Here is a 21,308-nt window from a genome sequence, read left to right as displayed (position 1 = left end):
AACCAACCTTTCTTTCAATATAAACTATCCAAGTATAAACATCTCAGTCATTTACCACCTTAATCCTACTAGTTATCACTCACTTTCAAACACAAGTTACAATAAGCCTTCCTTTCTATTTGCCTAATATTTGAGCTTCTCTACATAGAACAAAGTATAATTGTATATTATTTTTTAAAGGAACTATAGTAAACTCAGTTATCTGGGATACTTAAGAAATCCAGTCTTGTGGTTTATCAAATAATCCAAAGAAAATGAAGCTAGATTTAGGGACATTTAGCAGATGGGGTTGGATATTTGCATGTAAGATTCAAAATGCAAGTTCATCTCTTTTATTGCTCCAAGTTTTTTAAAGTGCCAGAAAAAGATTTTTTAAAAAGAATAAATCCCTGAGACCACTGGAAACAAGAGAGGGGACTACAAGGTGCTAGAAACAGAACTTTCTAAAAGTTAAGAGCTTATGGCATGGCATTTTTACTGAGAAACAGGAGAAGAACAATATCAACAGCTTAAAACATGATGAGGAAAGAGCATTTTGAAGGCAAGAGAAACTCCAAATGTAGTGAGAACACGCAAAGTCAAGAAGGCAGTACCCTAGGAGAATTAGAGACAATTAATAATGGCAGATATGGAGAAGTTTAAGGAGTAATATATATATATATATATATATATATATTCTATACCAATTAATTTAAAATTTTAGATTAAATCAATTGTTTTCCAGGGAAATTTAAATTAGGTCATTCACGAAGAAGTAGGCAATCTGAATACTGTAATAACTATAACAGAAGTGATCAAAGTATGAACTATCTACCTGTCAAAGCAACAGCAGACTCACATGAAACACAGGAAAAGATGGGAAGCTACCTAACTCATTTTATGAGGCTTGTGCACCCTAACGGCAAATTGGTCAGCAGAACACAAAAAGAACAGAAGGGAGGAGGGTGGAAGTAAAGAAAATAATAGTTGAACCTCATTTAGAAACACAGATGACAAAACTGAAAATATATAATGAGTAACACATTATGATTAAATCAGTTTATCATAGAATGTCAAGTGTGGTACAACATTAAGAAAATGAATTTTTTTTCTAGCATTTTGGGAGTTTTATTTTGGAAGTGAACTTTTAACTATCAATACAAATGCCAAGATACTACACAAAACATCCACAGGAACTTTTTTCATCTTTTTTTGAATTGTTCACAAACATTTCCTACATAATCCAACATACAACAGAGAAATGGTACATCTTTTTCTTTCAATTTGCATACAATGGAAAAACAAGAATATATATATATATATTTTACAAAGTTTAACTAATAGACACTACCAAGCTGACAATTTAAGTCTATAGGTGAGAAATTATCTAATAAAAAATAATCAGAATTTATTTAGCATCAGTCACTTCCATAACCAAGTATTATTCTGATTAATAAAACTTTCTGCCATTAGGTTTTTGGTATATACTTATACCAACTACTCCATCTGTTGTATTGCTCCCCACCTTGGTTCTTCACAATTACAAACAGAAAATCGTTGCAAAGTAGGGGCAAGCATTTGCAAAAACAAACAAAAATCCCCAGCTTATTATAAGCATGAATGTGTGGTGGAATTTCCTCCCAAGCAATGGACTTTCAAATCACTTAAGAAATCACCAGAACTGAATGTGTCAAGATACTTTGCCTAAGTCCGAGATGCATTTATTTATATCCAACAGAGGACTGAAAATTAAACTTAGTGTTTAGTTTGGGGGCAGGTTGGGGGGAATTCAGCCATTTGAAAAATGACCGTCTTAAAAAAAATGACCACCAAAAATAGGTTCACTAAATTTATTTAAAAAATCATAAAACATTTCTTACAAAAGAGCATTACATTCTGCACACTGCTCTGAATAGATGCCAGGGACATATGGACTATTGTTACTTTCCCTCCCTGTCCCACCCCCCCCAAATGTTACAGTGATCACAAAGTAAAGTGTTCACAATAATTACATGGGGGGATTTTTTTTTAAACCACCAACAATGAACAAAAATTAAAATTTACTCACTCTGCTGCTGTTTCAAAATTTCAATGTTAGTTTTTGCACACCCTCCCCCACCCCCCACCCCTGTTTGTAAGGAACTAAAACATTACATCTGGTGAACAGCAAAGATTTCACTACACCTCAAATGCAGAACACCTATGAAGCAGAGGAATGTTGGCTTTTTAAACAGAAGCAAATAAAAAAAAATGATGCAGGACTCCTTCAGTTCTTCACTAGTCTTAGAAAAACTTTCCAGAATACTGCTTCACACTATAAAAAAGAATATCTTGCATTAGAATCCTTCAACATCTGCATACTGCTTCACACTGTTCTGCAGCAAGTACTGTGCATTTTGTATCTGGTCCTGTGTTCCTATAATGGTAATGATCTGGTCTTCGGACCCTTCTAAAGGCTCATCAATTTTGATCGACGCTCCTGACTCATGACGGATTTGTTTAATCCGCTGACCACCTTTGCCAATAATAGATCCAGCCAGATCTTTCGGAATAGTTACTTGTGTAGTAATAATAGGTCCACCAAGATCACCATATGAGCCACGACCCCCTGAATAGGAATAATCATATCCAGAGCCACCCTGTGGTTCATAAGCCATCTGCCACCCTGATGGGCTCCATGTATCTATTGCAGAGTCCCAGGTTTCATCAGCACTGAAACCAACCATGCCATCATAACGGTCTCCAGGTCTTCCTCTTCTGTCATAGGCCATTAGATCTCCCCCTCTAGGTGGTGGTGGAGGAAGAGGAAGATTCCGAGCTCTGCTACCACCCCGGCCACCTCGTCCGGGAGGAGGTGAAGGAGGTCCTCGACGAGGGCTCATATCATCATAATCTCTTCTGGATGGAGGCATGGGACGCCCACCCCGACCAGGAGGCATTCTGTCAAAACCACCTCTTCCCCGCATGGGAAATCCCACAGGACGTCCATGGCGGTCATCAAACATCATTGTAAAACCACCATAATCATAGGTTTCATCGTAAAAATTGGGATCATAAGGTTGAGCACGTCCTTTAATGGGAGACTCTGATATAAGATCAAGGATGATCTTTATGCACTCTACAACCCTATCAGGTTTTCCTCCAATAAGAACGACTCTGTCAGTGGATTGAGGACAACATTCTTGGAAAAGCTTGATTGTTGTCTGAGTGTTCTCTCGAAGTTCTTTGATTTTAGCACCTTTGACCCCAATAATTCCTCCTGCCAGACTCTGATGAATCAACAGTCTCAACTCGCAGTCAAAGTCGCTTCCTTTATAGTGTTGGTAATTTAAGCATTCCACAGCATCAGATTTGAGCCGGAGCTGGCTGGTTGCAGTGGGTGATGGCAACTGCAGGCCCTCTTCCAAGGTAGGGATGATTTTCTTCAGAATTTCTCCAATTGTTTCAATATCAGCACTGATACTCAATATGCGCTCGGGGCCACTGCTGTCTGGGACTGAAACACTGGCATTGTAGTCTGTACGGAGAGCCTTAATATTCTTGCCGCCTTTTCCAATCACTGCCCCAGCATTCTTGCTCTGAAGCAGAATGCGTAATTCAACCATCTCATCTGTGTTTCTAGATCTTTTAAAAGCTTGTTCCTCTTCCATATCTTCAGCAGGGCGTTTACCAAATTTGCCATTGGTTTCGGTGTTGGGAAAGGTTTCCTCTGGCTGTTCAGTTTCCATTTTCTTGTATTAAAGGGACACCAATCAGGCAAGGCTACCGTCCCTATGCCGCCGCACCGCCTCAGCCAGTCACAGCTAGACAGAGAACTAAGAAAATGAATTTGAAGGTTAAAGCAAAACACTCGCATGAACATATCAATTGGTGCCACAATATTTAATAAAATACAACACTAATTCCTGATTTTAAAGAACCACATGAAAATGAACAAGCAAACAACCAACAAAATATGAGTGAAAAATAAATGAACTTCCTAAATGTGATTAAAGGAATCGAAAACAATACTACAGCAATGATCATATATTAAAAGCATTCCCAGTAATATCACAAACAATACAATGATGTTTCTTGTGCTCAGTATATTCAGCATTGTAAAGGAGGTCATGGCTAATTCAATCAAAAAGAAAAAGGAAGTAATACTGTATAAACATTGGAAAGTAAGACACAAAACTATGATTATTTGCAGACATTATGATAATCGTCCAGGAAAATCCATGAAAATCAGTTGAAAAACTGAGCAGGAATTAAAACTATATAAAATTTTAAAAATATAATAAGTCAATAGCTTTCCTATATGCCAACAATAACCAAGTTGATAATATCAGGAAAACAGACTCTATTCTCAAAACCAACAAATCTAAATATAACTAGTAAAATAATCTTAAGAATAAGTATTCAATTAAAAAAATAAATGTGTAAGATGTATAAGAAAAAAACAATAGAACTTTTCAAACAAGTAAAAATAACTCCAGAGAAATGGAGGGATATTGCACATTCCTGAATGGGAAGATTTAGTACTATAAAGAAGTCAAGAGATATAGGGACATATGTATATGTATAACTGATTCACTTTGTTATAAAGCAGAAACTAACACACCATTGTAAAGCAATTATACTCCAATAAAGACATTAAAAAAAAGATACTAATTGGGGGTCACAGTGGGGAAAAAATTCTAAGAGGAGCAATATAAGAGAGGGGAGAAAGAAATGAATTAGGAGAATCACTGTATTCATCACTAAAATCCTGAATTCTGAAAAAAAAAAGAAAAAGAAGTCAAATCTCCAAAATTATTCTATAAATTAAACCCCATTACAACCAAATGTCAATGTGAATCTTTTAACTTCACAGATTTATTCTAAAATTTATCTAGGAGAAAAAAATTAACAAAAAATACACAAGGAATTTTTTTTAAAATAAGAGGGCACTTTTGTCCTTTGTAGTGGGTTGAATGGTAGCCTCCCAAAAGATATGTCCACAGGCTAATCCCCAGAACCAGTGAAAGTTACCTTATTTGAAAAAAAAAGGGGGGGGGGCTTTGCAGATATAATTAAGTTAAGGACTGTGAGACAAGATTATTCTGGATTAACTGGGTAGGCCCAAAGACAAGTGTACTTATAAGAGTGAAGCAGAGAGGGATTATGGAGATAGAAGAGGAGAAGGTCATTTGAAGATGGAAGTAGAGATTGGAGTGATGCAGATGGAAGATTCAGGCAACAAAATGTTCCATGTGGCTCTGCCAACACCTTGATTTTGGACTTCTGGTCTCCAGAACTGAGAGAATAAATTTCTGTTTTGAAGCCACCCATTTTGTTGGAATATGTTACAATAGCCACATGAAACTAATAAACCCTTCCAAAGATCAAAACATAATAAAGGTATTAGTAATTAAGGTACTATGATTCTGGCACAAAATAGACAAAAATAGTTCAATAGAAAATAGATCCATTTTTATATAGGAATTTAGTGGTTGATAAAAGTGGTTTATTCATATAAGCAGGGAAATTAGGGTATATTTGATAAACTGTTTTGGGACAGTTGGACAACTATTTTTTTAAAAATCAACCCTGAACTTAAACCAAACACAAAATAATTTCCTGATGGGGTTAAAGGCTTAAACATAAAAAACAAAAAGTATTAGAAGAAAATGAAGATATGTTTATAAACTTGATATAGGAAAGGACTTCTTATGAAGAAGCTGTAAAGGAAAAGAATGAGAGATTTTGTGGCACTTGACATGCTAAATCCAGAAAATATGTGGAAAAGCAAAGAATCAGGAAGAGTCAAGACAGTTCAGAAGAAGAATAAGTTGGAATGATGTACCCTACCAGATATCAACACTTATTTGAAAAAGTACAATTAGGCATTACATAGTAAGTTGGTTCTATGCATACCTTGTAACTCAGCATTTTCCCTTGGAGGTATACCTTAAAAACTCTTTTACACATACATCAAGAGGCATGTAAAAAATGTCTATAGCTTTGCTCAAATAATAAATACATAAGACAACCTAAATGTTCATCAACAGTGAAATTTATAAATTGTGACATATTCAAAAAATTGAATTCAATAGGAAAATAAACTACCTCTACATGTGTTAATGTGGATGCATTGCAAATACATAATAGTAGACAAAAAAGCAAGCCACATAGGAATAAATAGATGTGACAGTTAATTTTATGTGTCAATTTGGCTGGGCCAAAGGGTGCCAAAATATGTGGCAGTAGTAAAAAAAATGTGAGGTAGATCTGTTTATTTGTATTAACACAGAAAAAATTGTTAAGCTGAAAAACTAAGTTGCAGAACACTTACGCACACAATGTTCCCATTTGTGGAAGAGACACACATACAGATATTTGTATGTGTTCATATGTGTGCATGTGAAAGAGAGAGAGAGAGAAAGGGATAAAGGGTAGGTAGGTGGGTGAGTGGGTGGGAAAACAGACAGATAGATGTTTGATTTGCACATATATGTTTGTGTATGTATATAGGGAACGATTTGGAAGGATACACACCAAACTTAACAATGGCTACCTCTTAGAAGAAAGAGGTATTTGGGAAAGAGGGTCAGGTAGAGAAAGCAATAAGGAAAGACCTTCCTACATTACTCTATAGACTTCGGAATATTTCACACTGAGGATAAGTTACATGAATAACTTGGTAATTTAGAAAAAATTGCTCTAAAAATTATGTTTATGAAGATGTATTAAACTATGATATAATAGTAAAAGAAAGAAGCAAGACAGTAGTGTAACAAGTTGGAGGCTTTTTTTTCACAATACACAATTTATTATATTATTTGTTTACACTGTCATGAATATTCTTCACGTTTGACATATTTTACGTTATATTATCATTTTTTAAACATTTCTTTACTACAAACTTTTGCTATGCTAATATGTGTTGTGAATGATCATAAGATACATTTAGCACACAGCGTTTCTCATACTTAGTACTTGTCTAACAAATTTTTAAATGAAAATAATAAAGAGGACATGGCTTTTTTAGAATTTGACATGGAATCAAAGTGCAACAAATGCCATGGGGCTTTAATAGTGTGAAATGGCTGTCAATGAAAGCACTTTAGATGTGATTTAAAATTAAATCCGAATGATCAATCATGCCTTCTCCTATAAGCAATGAAAGCAACAAGATTACATTTTTAAAAGTGAGTTCTACTTTCCTGTCATGATTCTCTAATTTGACAGTCATCTCCTTTTCAGCCAACACCATCATTAATGGCCAGACCAATACTCTTATCAATGAAACCAATTCATCTTACCTCACACAGCATGACTGCCTTTAAAATATTCATCCTGCATTTGGAACAAAGATTCACTGCTTTCTTTGTCTCTTCAACATGAAATCATCCTCTTATTAATTTCTTGTCTCAGCGTCCAATTCAGTTTAATAACAGACAAATGAAGTCACATAACATTAATTTTATTACCCCCAATTTTTATGTGAATCATAAATTCATAGCAAACCTTACTTAAGCAAATCTCAAAAGTAAATAAGTAAAAAAAAAAAAGTAAATAAGTTTCTCTTCCTTTTTGATTTTCTGTTCCTACTCTCTGCCAGGACCTGAGTTGCTGCTAGAGATACAAAGAGGAGTAAGATATGGTCCTTAAATATTCTGCTGGGTGAGGGATATAAGGCTTTTTAAAATATATTTTCCCTATTAAAAAAGTAAAACATGATGATTGTCTAAATTTTGGAAATGGGTAAAAGATTATAAAGAAAAATAAAATTACTCAATATCAAAATTACTCAAAATTACTGAACTATCCAGACATAATCTCCTGTAACATTCTAATGTATTTTGTCTGGTCTTCTTTATACAGTTAGTATATTATTGATACAATTCTGTATACAGCTTTTGTTGTTATTTAGCATTATAGTATAAGCAATTCTCATGTTATTATAATACTTAACAATCATAACTTTTAATAATTGCATAGTGTTCCACTATAAATATGGCAAGCAACCTGCAATAGGGGAAGGCTTTCTGGGGATGCTAGTATTTCTCCTGAATCCTAATGGAATATGTTCATGGGGTGGGATGGGTGATAGGATTCAAGAAAAGGGAAAGGCATCTGAAAAGTATTCCAGAACTATTGGAGGCAAGACAAACATAGCAGTTTCTCAGAAATACAAAGTAGTTCAGAATTACTGGAAAACAGAGTTCAGGTGGGAGTGACAGAAAATAATACCAGAGTAATGGACAGGGGCCAGGTCATGAAGGGGAAAGGTAGCCTGTACCATGCAACTATGTGCTAAGCACTACGCACAATTTTGTATTATGTTGTGAAGGGCTTTATACTCTGTGCTGAAAGTTTGAAATTTACCATTGAGGCTATGAGTGGTGGGGATGGAGTGGAAATGAGAGATTTTAAGGTGAGAAGTTACATGAATAACTTCGTAATTTAGAAAAATTACTCCAAAAATTATGTTTATAAAGATGTATTAAACTATGATAAAATAGTAAAAGAAAGAAGGATGACAGTGTTGTAACAAGTTGGAGGCTTTTTTATTTCACAGTATACAATTTATTATATTATTTGTGTTTACATTATCATAAATATTCTTCATGTTTGACATATTTTACATGTTACATTATTACCATTATTTCAAACATTTCTTTACTACAAACATTTACTATGCTAATATGTGTTGAAAATGATCATAAGATACATTTAACATATAGCGTTTCCCATACTTAGTTTTCCCCAGGGCTCTTCCTTTGAGAAGCATCTCCTGGGAAGTACAGTTGTTCACAACACACTTTTGGAAAAGCAAAATTAATCTCGCTGTCAGGGCAGGTGTTTCAATTGATTGTTTTTACACAATTAAGGCTGTAGATTTTCCCCTGATGAGGCTACTTTGTTAGCCTTTACCAGCCTGCCATAATGATTTTTTTTCTAAGTATATATGCCAATCCCAATCTCCCCATTCATCCCACCACCACCACCTGCCCCCACTTTCCCCCTTGTATCCATAAGTTTGTTCTCTACATCTGTGTCTCTATTTCTGCCCTGCAAACCGGCTCATCTGTACCATTTTTCTAGATTCCACATATATGCATTAATATATTTGTTTTTCTCCTTCTGACTTACTTCACTCTGTATGACAGTCTCTAGGTCCATCGAAATCTCTACAAATGACCCAATCTCGTTCCTTGTTATGGCCGAGTAACATTCCATTGTATATATGTACCACATCTTCTTTATCCATTTGTCTATCGATGGGCATTTAGGTTGCTTCCATAACCTGGCTATTGTAAATAGTGCTGCAATAAACATTGGGGTGCATGTGTCTTTTTGAATTATGGTTCTCTCTGGGTATAGGCCCAGGAGTGGGATTGCTGGGTCATAGGGTAATTCTATTTTTAGTTTTTTAACAAACCTCTATACTGTTCTCTATAGTGGCTGTTATCAATTTACATTCCCCTCAACAGTGTAAGAGGGTTCCCTTTTCTCCACACCCTCGCCAGCATTTATTGTTTGTAGATTTTCTCTTGATGCCCATTCTAGCTGGTGTGAGGTGATACCTCATTGTAGTTTTGATTTGCATTTCTCAAATAATTAGTGATGTTGAGCAGCTTTTCAGGTGCCTCTTGGCCATCTGAATGTCTTCTTGGGAGAGATGTCTATTTAGATCTTCTGCCCATTTTCTCATTGGGTTGTTTTTTTAATATTGAGCTGCATGAGCTGTTTATATATCTTGGAGATTAATCCTTTGTCCGATGACTTATTTGCAAATATTTTCTCCCATTCAGGGTGTTGTCTTTTCGTCTTGTTTATGGTTCCCTTTGCTGTGCAAAAGTTTTTAAGTTTCATTAGGTCCCATTTGTTTATGCTTGTTTTTATTTCCATTTCTCTAGGAGGTGGATCAAAAAGGATCTTGCTGTGATTTATATCATAGAGTGTTCTGCCTATGTTTTCCTCTAAGAGTATTATACTGCCTGGCCTTACATTTAGGTCTTTAATCCATTTTGAGTTTATTTTTGTGTATGGTGTCAGGGAGTGTTCTAATTTCATTCTTTAATATGTAGCTGTCCAGTTTTCCCAGCAGCATTTATTGAAGAGGCTGTCTTTTCTCCATTGTATATCCTTGCCTCCTTTGTCATAGATTAGTTGAGCATAGGTGTGTGGGTTTATCTCTGGGCTTTCTATATTATTCCATTGATCTATATTTCTGTTTTTGTGCCAGTACCATATTGTCTTGATTACTGTAGCTTTGTAGTATAGTCTGAAGTCAGGGAGTCTGATTCCTCCAGTTCTGTTTCTTTTTTACCTCAAGATTGCTTTGGTTATTCAGGGTCTTTTGTGTCTCCATACAAATTTTAAGATTTTTTGTTCTAGTTCTGTAAAAAATGCCATTGGTTATTTGATACGGATTGCATTGAATCTGTAGATTGCTTTGGATAGTATAGTCATTTTCACAATATTGGTTCTTCCAATCCAAGAACACGGTATATCTCTCCATCTGTTTGTGTCATCTTTGATTCCTTTCATCAGTGTCTTATAGTTTTCTGAGTACAGGTCTTTTACCTCCTTAGGTAGGTTTATTCCTTGGTATTTTATTCTTTTTTTGCAATAGTGAATGGGATTGTTTCCTTAATTTCTCCTTCTCATCTTTCTTTGTTAGTGTATAGGAGTGCAATAGGTTTCTGTGCATTAATTTTGTATCCTGCAACTTTACCAAATTCATTGATTAGCTCTAGTAGTTTTCTGGTAGCATCTTTAGGATTATCTATATATTGTATCATGTCATCTGCAAACAGTGACAGCTTTATTTCTTCTTTTACAATTTATATTCTTTTTATTTCTTTTTCTTCTCTGATTGTCATGGCTAGGACTTCCAAAACTATGTTGAATAATAGTGGTGAAAGTGGACATCCTTCTCTTGTTCCTGATCTTAGAGGAAATACTTTCAGTTTTTCACCATTGAGAATGATGTTTGCTGTGGATTTGTCATATATGACCTTTATTATTTGGAGGTAGGTTCCCTCTATGCCCACATTATGGGAAGTTTTTATCATAAATGGGTGTTGAAGTTTGTCAAAAGCTTTTTCTGCATCTATTGAGATGATCATATGGTTTTTATTCTTCAATTTGTTAATATGGTGTATCACACTGATTGACTTGCGTATATTGAAGAATCCTTGCATTCCTGGGATAAATCCCACTTGATCATGGTGTATGATCCTTTTAACGTGTTGTTAGATTCTGTTTGCTAGTATTTTATTGAGGATTTTTGCATCTATATTCATGATTGATATTGGTCTTTAATTTTCTTTTCTTGTAGTATCTTTGTCTGGTTTTGGTATCAGGGTGATGGTGGCCTTGTAGAATGTGTTTGGGAGTGTTCCTTTCTCTGCAATTCTTTGGAAGAGTTTGGGAAGGATGGGTGTTAGCTCTTCTCTAAATGTTTGATAGAATTCACCTGTGAAGCCATGTGGTCCTGGACTTTTGTTTGTTGGAAGATTTTTAATCACAGTTTCAATTTCATTACTTGTGATTGGTCTGTTCATATTTTCTATTTCTTCCTGGTTCAGTCTTGGAAGGTTATACCTTTCTAAGAATTTGTCCATTTCTTCCCAGTTGTCCATTTTATTGGCATAGAGTTGGCTGTAGCAGGCTCTTAGGATGCTTTGTATTTCTGTGGTGTCCATTGTAACTTCTCCTTTTTCATTTCTAATTTTACGCATTTGAGCCCTCTCCCTCTTTTTCTTGTTGAGTCTGGCTAAGGGTTATCAATTTTGTTTATCTTCTCAAAGTATCAACTTTTAGTTTTATTGATCTTTGATATTGTTTTATTTGTTTCTATTTCATTTATTTTTGCTCTGATCTTTATGACTTCTTTCCTTCTCCTAACTTTGTTTTCCTTGTTTTTTTTCTTCTTTCTCTAGTTCCTTTAGGTGTAAGGTTAGATTGTTTTTTGAGATTTTTTTGGTTTCTTGAGGTAGGATTGTATTGCTATATACTTCCCTCTTAGAATTGCTTTTGCTGCATCACATAGGTTTTGGATTGCCATGTTTTCTCTGTCATTTGTCTCTAGGTATTTTTTGATTTCCTTGTTGATTTCTTCAGTGATCTCATGGTTATTTAGTAACATATTGTTTAGCTTCCATGTGTTTGGGTTTTTTACATTTTTTCCCCTATAATTTATTTCTAATCTCATAGCGTTGTTCTCAGAAAAAAAATGCTTGATATGTTTTCAATCTTCTTAAACTTACCAAGGCTTGATTTGTGACCCAAGATATGGTCTATCCTAGAGAATATTCTGTGTGCATTTGAGAAGAAAGTGCATTCTGCTGCTTTCAGATGTAATGTCCTATAAATATCAATTAAGTACATCTGGTCTAATGTGTCATTTAAAGCTTGTGTTTCCTTATTGATTTTCATTTTAGATGATCTGTCCATTGATGAAAGTGGGGTGTTAAAGTACCCTACTATGATTATGTTACTGTTGATTTCCCCTTTCATGGCTGTTAGTATTTGCCTTATGTATTGAGGTGCTCCTATGTTGGGTGCATAAATATTTACAATTGTTATATCTTCTTCTTGGATTGATCCCTTGATCACTATGTAGTGTCCTCTTTTATCTCTTGTAAGAGTCTTTATTTTAAAGTCTATTTTGTCTGATATGAGAATTGCTACTCCAGCTTTCTTTTGATTTCCATTTGCATGGAATCTTTTTCCATTCCTTCATTTTCAGTCTGTATGTGCCCCTAGGTCTGAAGTGAGTCTCTTGTAGACAGCTTATATATGGGTCTTGTTTTTGTATCCATTCAGTGAGCCTGCATCTTTTGGTTGGAGCATTTAATCCATTCACATTCAAGGTGATTATTGATATGTATGATCCTATCACCATTTTCTTAATTGTTTTAGATTTGATTTTGTAGGTCCTTTTCTTTTCTTGTGTTTCCTGCCTAGAGAAGTTCCTTTAGCATTTGCTGTAAAGGTGGTCTGGTGGTACTGAATTCTCTTAGCTTTTGCTTGTCTGTAAAGCTTTTGATTTCTCCATCTTATCTGAATGAGATTCTTGCCGGGAAGAGTAATCTTAGTTGTAGGTTCTTCCCTTTCATCATTTTAAATATATCATGTCACTCCATTCTGGCTTGTAGAGTTTCTGCTGAGAAATCAGCTGTTAATTTTATGAGAGTTTCCTTGTATGTTATTTGTCATTTTTCCCTTGTTGCTTTTTATAATTTTTCTTTGTCTTTAATTTTTGTCAATTTGATTACTATGTGTCTCTGCTATGTTTCTCCTTGGGTTTATCCTGGCTGGGACTCTCTGTGCTTCCTGGACTTGGGTGGCTATTTCCTTTCCATTGTTAGGGAATTTTTCGACTATATCTCTTCAAATATTTTCTAGGGTCCTTTCTCTCTTTCTTCTCCTTCTGGGACCCCTATAATGTGAATACTGTTGTGTTAAATGTTGTCCCAGAAGTCTCTTAAGCTGTCTTCATTTCTTTTCATTTTTTTTTCTTTATTCTGTTCTGTGGCAGTGAATTCCACCACTCTGTATTCCAGGTCCCTTATCCATTCTTCTACCTCTGCTATTCTGCTATTGGTTCCTTCTAGTGTATTTTTGATTTCAGTTATCGTATTGTTCATCTCTGTTTATTTGTTCTTTAATTGTTCTAAATGCTTGTTCTTTAATTCTTCTAGGTCTTTGTTAAACATTTCTTGCTTCTTCTCGATCTTTGCCTCCTTTAATTTTCCGAGGTCCTGGATCCTCTTCACTATCATTATTATAAATTCCTTTTCTGGAAGGTTGCCTATCTCCACTTTGTTTAATTGTTTTTCTGGGGTTTCATCTTGTTCTTTCATCTGGTACATAGTCCTCTGCCTTTTCATCTTGTCTGTCTTTCTGTGAATGTGGTTTTTGTTCCACAGGCTGCAGAACTGTAGTTCTTCTTGCTTCTGCCATCCTCCCTCTGGTTGATGAGGCTATCTAAAGGCTTGTGGAAGCTTCCTGATGGGAGGGACTGGTGGTGGGTAGAGCTAGGTGTGCTCTGGTGGGCAGAGCTCAGTAAAACTTTAATCCCCTTGTCTGCTGATGAGTCAGGCTGTGTTCCCTCCCTGTTGGTTGTTTGGCCTGAGGCAACCCAGCACTGGAGCCTACCTGGCTCTTTGGTGGGGCTAATGATGGACTACGGGAGGGCTCAAGCCAAGGAGTACTTCCCAGAACTTCTGTTGCTACTGTCCTTGTCCCCACAGTGAGCCACAGCCACCCCCCACCTCTGCAGGAGACCCTCTAACATTAGCAGCTACGTCTGGTTCAGTCTCCTATGGGGTCACTGCTCCTTCCCCTGGTACTGATGTGCACAGTACTTTGCGTGTGCTCTCCACGAATGGAGTCTCTGTTTCCCCCAGTCCTGTCGAAGTCCTGCAATCAAATCCCGCTAGCCTTCAAAGTCTGATTCTCTGGGAATTCCTCCTCCCATTGCTGGACACCCAGGTTGGGAAGCCTGACGGGGGCTCAGAACCTTCATTCCAGTGGGTGGCCTTCTGTGGTATAATTGTTCTCCAGTTTGTGAGTCACCCATGCAGCGGTTATGGGATTTGATTTTATTGTGATTGCGCCCCTCCTACCATCTCATTGCAGCTTCTCCTTTGTCTTTGGAGGTGCAGTATCTCCCTGTCTCCCTGTCAATGATTGCTCAGCAGGCAGTTGTGATTCCGGTGCTCTCACAAAAGGGAGTGAGTATATATCCTTCTACTCCGCTATCTTGAACCAATCTCAAGTTGGAGGATTTTATTTCCAAAACTTGGGTGGCATGATGAGAGAATTACTTATTTCTCAAGAAAACAGAAAAACATTCCAGGAGTGAGTACTGTTTTGAGAGCCTTTGGACAAAGGGCCACTTGTGAGCTGCTTGGTTCCAAAGAGGAAGAAGGGAAGGGAGAACAGTGGAGGGCACTGAGAAGAGCTCTAAAGAGGAATTTCAGAAGTTGTGCTGTGGATTGGACTGTAACACTCTTGTGACACTCCTTGAAGAAAACCTACAAATACCTAATTTTAGAGTTGGATTATGTTCATGAATGTAACCCTGTACCAGAACTTCAAGGCAAATGCAAGCTAGCCAGCTTTATACTGATTAAAACAATATGTAAACAGTATGATTTAAAACTATGTAAAAACATAGTGACAAATAATTTTAAAAATAAAACACCAAAAAGTAACAGTGGTTATCTCTGATTGATGGGAGTATTCTATTTTTTCTCCTTTCTCTATTTCTGTATTTTCCAGATTTTTACAATGAACAAATATTTTTATAACCCTCATGAATACATAAATCTTTGAAGAAGTGTCTAGACTTGGAATCCTTAGCATTTAAGTTGCAGATTAAGGTAGATATATAGATGAGCTAGCCCAGAGAGTATATTAGATGCAAAGTGGCCTAATAACAATCTTGAGAAATAGTAATATTTAGAAGCAAAGGTGGAGAGAAAGCAAACCACAAAAAAAATTCTGATAACAAGCAGCCAGAGAGGTAGAATAAGTAGGAGTAATTCATTTTATCTAAACAAGGGAAGACATTTCAAGAAAGGAAGGATTAAGGGTTTCAATTTCCACAGACCAGCAGTCAACTAAAATAAACACAGGATATTGCCTAGGGGATTTGGTGCTTCTAGGGTTCTTGGGGACATTTCCAAGAGTAGCTTTAGCAGACTAATGTTGGAAAAGGCCAGGCTGTCATGGATTGAAGAATCAATAGGAAGTAAGGTTAAAATAGTAGAAGGTTCCTTTTTCAGGAAATGTGCCTGTGTTTCCACTAGAGAGAATTTGTCACTTAACAGCTACCTCCATGGAAAACTATCAGTATAAATTTCCTTCCTTCTACTTTAAATATACAATTAATTTTTAGAATGAAATAAATTTTTGTTCAGCATGGAGATTATTAAAAGGATTACAACAATGAATCAAATAAAATATGAAAGGGCCTCACACAGGGCCTGGTACATAGGAGAGACCTAACCAGTATTAGTTTTCAGAAAGAACTAAATAAAAAAATAACAGTGGTCATGGTAGAGAAATGATAGGAAGGTGTGATTCTTTTCTGTAGCGTCTAATTTTTCTAAAATATAATTTGTTAATTTTATATTTTGATGTTTCCATTCCTAAGAAGCGTTGCCATGAAAAATCACCACAGTGTGAAATCTCAGTTTCCAGTGTGAAATCAGTGTCTGTGAAATCCAAACACAATATAACTCAGTAAGCATTGGAAACGGATAGCCTATATTCAAGTTACAAACATGAATACAACAGATTTCTGCATTGGAATACATACAAAAATAAATCTAGTATATAATACCTTGCCAGATACATAAAAAGTGATTAATACCTAAATGAACAAGTGAAGGGACTTCCCTGGTGGCGCAGTGGTTAAGAATCTGCCTGCCAATGCAGGGGACACAAGTTTGAGTCCTGGTCCAGGAAGATCCCACATGCCACGGAGCAGCTAAGCCCGTGCGCCACAACTACTGAAGCCTGTGAACCTAGAGCCCGTGCTCCACAACAACAGAAGCCACCCCAATGAGAAGCCCGCAAACCGCAACAAAGAGCAGCCCCCACTCACCGCAACTAGAGAAAGCCCATGCACAGCAACGAAGACCCAATGCAGCCAAAATAAATAAACAAATAAATAAATTTATTTTTTAAGTGAAAATCTGTGGTGAATGAGTGAGTGAGACAGTGGGACACTGAAGGAATTACATAATTCATGAATTTGCATAAAAATATTACCCAGGATTCTGTTCCAACCCTGCCACTGAAAACATCATTCAATCTCTTTCACCTTCCAATACCTCATTTGTGAAATGGAAAAAAATAATAAATATCTTACATACCTCTCAGGGTGGTTTTAAGAATAAACTATTTAAGAAGCACCTACTCCATGCCTGGGGTAGACCCTGTGACTTGAACCCTGCCAGTGATCTGGAGTGGAGGAGTGCACAATTAAGTCAAGACCCATCAGAAAGAGCTGGAAAGGAACCCTTATTCCCAACGCCTTGTGGGTCCATAGGTGGCAGGAGGGAAACATAGAAAGCACACTCTTCACTCCCTTACTAACTCAGCCCAGAAGATGTGCAGCAACTCCCCTGATTGGTGAGTTAAAGATAAGGAACTGAGCATGCTTGGTGTTTTTCTGTGAAGGTGAGCATTGGTACACATTGTGAATACCCTCAACTGTCCCTCTGTGCTAGTGCACGGGTCAGTTAAGTTTCTATTCCTCAAGAGAAAAATATTAAGAATTCCATTATGACTGCATATTTAAGCCATGGCTTGTCTTTCAGTGTTTGTTCTTAATAGACACTTAGCTCTCCACGTCTCTCACTTGTTCCTGAACTCAGGTGCAGAAGACAGGAAGACATTTCTTCCCTCTAAAATCCCCAAAAGATTCATTCCCAGTCATCCCACACAAAGACAGTCATTTGGGGAAATGTAGCAGTGTAATAAGAACTTCTTTCACTTTTTTACCTATCGGAGAATGCACTCAAACCACCTCCCAAGACTCAGAGGAATAAAAGGGAGCCAGGCTTAACTACATAAGAGAACTAGTCTTTTATTTTTTTAACCTTCTCCACTTCTAGCTCAACTCCTGTGCTCATTAAGTTCTGGTCACCAAATGTCCTACCTCAGTTTAATATTAACTTCATTTTTCCTTATTGCCATCTCATGGATAACTAGCAGGGTCTCCAAGATACGGTGGGTCAAGTCTGGGTAATAAATCTTCTTAAAACATTCAGTTGAACCCTCTTTAATTGGATATTACTATCTATGTCTACTATTGACTATTTATTCTAGGTTTAACCCCAGTTCCCTGTATCCTCCCTTCACTACTTATACATTTTGCAGGTAGACATAAATACTTATTTTTACTTTATAGTTAGATATACACTTAATAGAATAATAGACTACCAGGCCAGTACTAAGTGAATTATTTAATTAGATGCTTGATCTCATTATCATTATTTTATAAATAAGGAAGTGGAGCTTCAAGGAAATCAACTCACTTCCTCAGTCATTCAGCTTGAAAGTGACAGACCAAGAATTGAATTCAGGTCTGGCTGACTCTTGAGCTCGTGTATTTAACCACTGCTTATGGTTTTTGGTTGTGAAATGGCTTTGGAGAATTTTATTTTGTTTTTAAGCTCTATTTTAGAAGCATTTTTCTTCGATGTTTTAACAGAAATTATCAAACATAAAGAAAAGTTTAATTTTCTAGTGAATACCAACACAGCCCCCACCTAGGTTCTACAATTAACATTTTACCATACTTACTTTAACCTATATCTGTCCACCAACCTATCCTTCTATAGATCCATCATTCCATCTTATTGTTATGTATTTTAAAGTTGCAGATATCAGTACACTTTCCCCAAATACTCCAACATGTAGATCATTAACTAGAGTTCAATATTTGTTTATAGTTTTTTTCTTTTGAGTTAAAATTTACATACAGTGAAATGCACAAATCCTACGTGTACTATTCCATAATTCCCTCTGCTAAAAAATACACAAGAGAGAGAAAAAAATCCTTGAGGGGTAAGAAAGCTGGGACAGTGGTCTTCAAATCCAGTTAAGTTGTCATATGAAGAAAAGTGAATCAGGTTGATGTGCTGATTCAGTGCTCAGTCTCTGCTGTCCTACAATCTAATTGTAAAAACTTACCTTCTCTAAATATCAATTTTCTCATCTGTCAAATTGAGGTAATATTACTTTCCTTCCAGGATTGTTGTGAGCATCAAATGAGATAATGCATGTAATATGCTTCACCATTATTGTTATCATTTTCATTAAATTAGTCATTTTTACTTTAAAAGATACAGGAGAGGGACTTCCATAATGTTATGTTAGTGAACTAGCTTGATCTGGGATTGGTTATAAACTCCAAATTCCAGAGAACTTATATACAGTTATTAAGGAACTGCTTCATGATTAAGTTCTGAGCTTTCTTAGTTTATCTAAAGTTCACTTTCATTTGTGACCACCACCTACATTCCAGGCTCTATTGTAGGATCTGGGAATGTTACAATGAGTAAGAAAAGAAACCACCTCAGCCCTCATGAACTTATGGGAATGATAGGGAACAAATACTTATAAATGGGCGGAGGTAATAAAAGTTGTATAGAGGGTACTTTAGAAAGCATGTATCTGGGTGACCTAATGCTCAAGTCTCTCATAAGCATATTTTTGTTTAGAATAGCACCCCAAGGAGAACAAAAGGCTTTAATTATCTATAAAATATATTTCTTCCCATCTTCATTCCATCCCTCTTCTCTTAGCCATCCTTTCCCCATAATAATCTATTAGAGAAGTGTTAATATTTTGAATGGTTAGTAAAAGCATCTGAAAGCATGTGAATGACAAAGGATAGGACTCCTCATCATCTAACGATCCATTTATTAACAGCAGTTTACTCTTCTTTCTCTCCCTTCCCTCACTTGCAACAGCCAAAACTCAAGATATATGTTACAATAGGAAATAATAATAAATATGATTATATCTCAATTCACCTCAATGTTTAACAGTTCTTTGTCAAAGTAAATTGACTTTAACAACTAATAGTAACTTTTTTTTTTTTTTACCATTTAAGCCATCAATCAGCACATTAACATACTTAACATTAGTGTTTCTAATGACAAGATTACTGTCTTTGAAATAAACTGCCAGCAAGGTACTTAGTAGTAACTGACCTCACCACTCTGGTATTCTCTTCATATGGGAATATTGCTTTAGTGAGATTTGGTTTCGATTTAGAATGTGCAGTTGAGCTAACGTGTCTTACTGGCATGCCTCTAAGCATATGGCTTCTTTGAATATGCATTAAGAAACATGTATATTCAAAGAAGGGATGAAACATAATCTTACATATAACTCTCAGAAAAGAAAATAATCCCTGGCCTGTTTTTTTGTTTTCATTACTCAGAGAGGCAAGCGCCACCCCTGCCTCCACCCCATCTCTAACCCTTAGCCTTTTTACACAACTGCACAAGTACATCTTTCTTTAATGATTTAATATTTATAGCCTCTTTCTAGCCTTTGTAAAAACATACCAGAAAGATGTACACTATATCCATTCCTCGCTTATTGATTTTATTACAGATATTCATAATCTAGTCATATTACCCTGTTAACAACCACATATTTTGTTTCAAGCATGTTAATGGAGGATAATTTCTAGCAGCCTGGTCAATCTATTAGAATTCTTCTTAAAGACCAGAGGAGCTTTGGGGACTTCCCTGGCGGTCCAGTGGTTAAGACTTCGCCTTCCAATGCAGGGGGTGTGGGTTCGATCCCTGGTGGGGGAGCTAAGATCCCACATGCCTCACAGGCAAAAAAACAAAACATAAAACAGAAGCAATATTGTAACAAATTCAATAATGACTTTAAAAATGGTCCATATCAAAAACAAAAAAAAGCCAGAGGAGTTTCAAACTTGAAAATTTTATCATCAACCACGTGGGCCTGGATCAATCAGAAGGCAAATCAAACACTGAGGTAAGAAGATCAAGTAAGGGGGCTTCCCTGGTGGCACAGTGGTTGAGAATCTGCCTGCTAATGCAGGGGACACGGGTTCCAGCCCTGGTCTGGGAAGATCCCACATGCCGTGCAGCAACTAGGGCTGTGAGTCACAACTACTGAGCCTGCGAGTCTGGAGCCTGTGCTCCGCAACAAGAGAGGCCACCGTAGTGAGAGGCCCGCAGACCGTGATGAAGAGTGGCCCCCACTTGCCACAACTAGAGAAAGCACTTGCACAGAAAAAAAGACCCAACACAGCCAAAAATAAAAATAAATTAATTAAAAAAAAAGAAGATCAAGTAATTTGTACCATCTTAAAAGCACTAATTTAAAGTAGTGTAAAAAAGGATCAGGACCTTTAACTTATTTTCAATAGTACTTCCAGCTTGTTAGAGTCCTTCAAAGTCTTTGGTAAAATCAGACATGGTCTATTTTGTGGTCTCCAATCTTGTGAGGTGAGGTTACTTTATATTTCTTGGAATAGCTACCATTCTCTGAATACCACCTTTAACAGGCCTTTCATGTGTGTGCATTATCTCATATCCTTACAACATCCCTATGAAAGAGGCATTTTTTAAATCTACAATTTAAAGATGAGGATTCAGAGAGGTAAGATAACTTGCCCCAAGTCATACAGCCAGTAAATGGTGGAGATGGGAATTTGAACTTGAACCTTATCTGATTCTGGGGCCTGAGCATCTGGCTACTATATTATACTGAACAAATGAGATTCCTGGGTTCCTCTGAAGTTTGGCCATACACATACAAACCTAGGGGAAAAAAAA

At 36.4% G+C, this 21,308-nt stretch overlaps 1 protein-coding gene across 2 annotated transcripts; it reads right to left on the bottom strand.

Annotated features, from left to right (window-relative positions):
• Positions 1-1,095: 1,095 nt before the first annotated feature.
• LOC132512957 (heterogeneous nuclear ribonucleoprotein K-like) lies at positions 1,096-3,742 on the bottom strand. 2 transcript variants are annotated; one of them, XM_060137059.1, is made up of 2 exons: positions 3,375-3,742; positions 1,096-3,302 (listed from the first exon to the last, which is right to left on the bottom strand). In XM_060137059.1, exons 1-2 carry the CDS (start codon positions 3,705-3,707, stop codon positions 2,316-2,318), a joined length of 1,320 nt encoding a protein of 439 aa, XP_059993042.1. In that variant the 5' UTR covers positions 3,708-3,742; the 3' UTR covers positions 1,096-2,315. The 2 variants fall into 2 exon arrangements, with proteins under 2 accessions (XP_059993042.1, XP_059993041.1); XM_060137058.1 differs by having other exon boundaries at positions 1,096-3,739.
• Between the last annotated feature and the right edge of the window lie 17,566 nt (positions 3,743-21,308).

The sequence above is a fragment of the Lagenorhynchus albirostris genome, chromosome X (genome assembly GCF_949774975.1).
Source record: "Lagenorhynchus albirostris chromosome X, mLagAlb1.1, whole genome shotgun sequence".
NCBI classification, from domain to species: domain Eukaryota; kingdom Metazoa; phylum Chordata; class Mammalia; order Artiodactyla; family Delphinidae; genus Lagenorhynchus; species Lagenorhynchus albirostris.
This window is presented reverse-complemented; position numbering and strand designations above follow the sequence as displayed.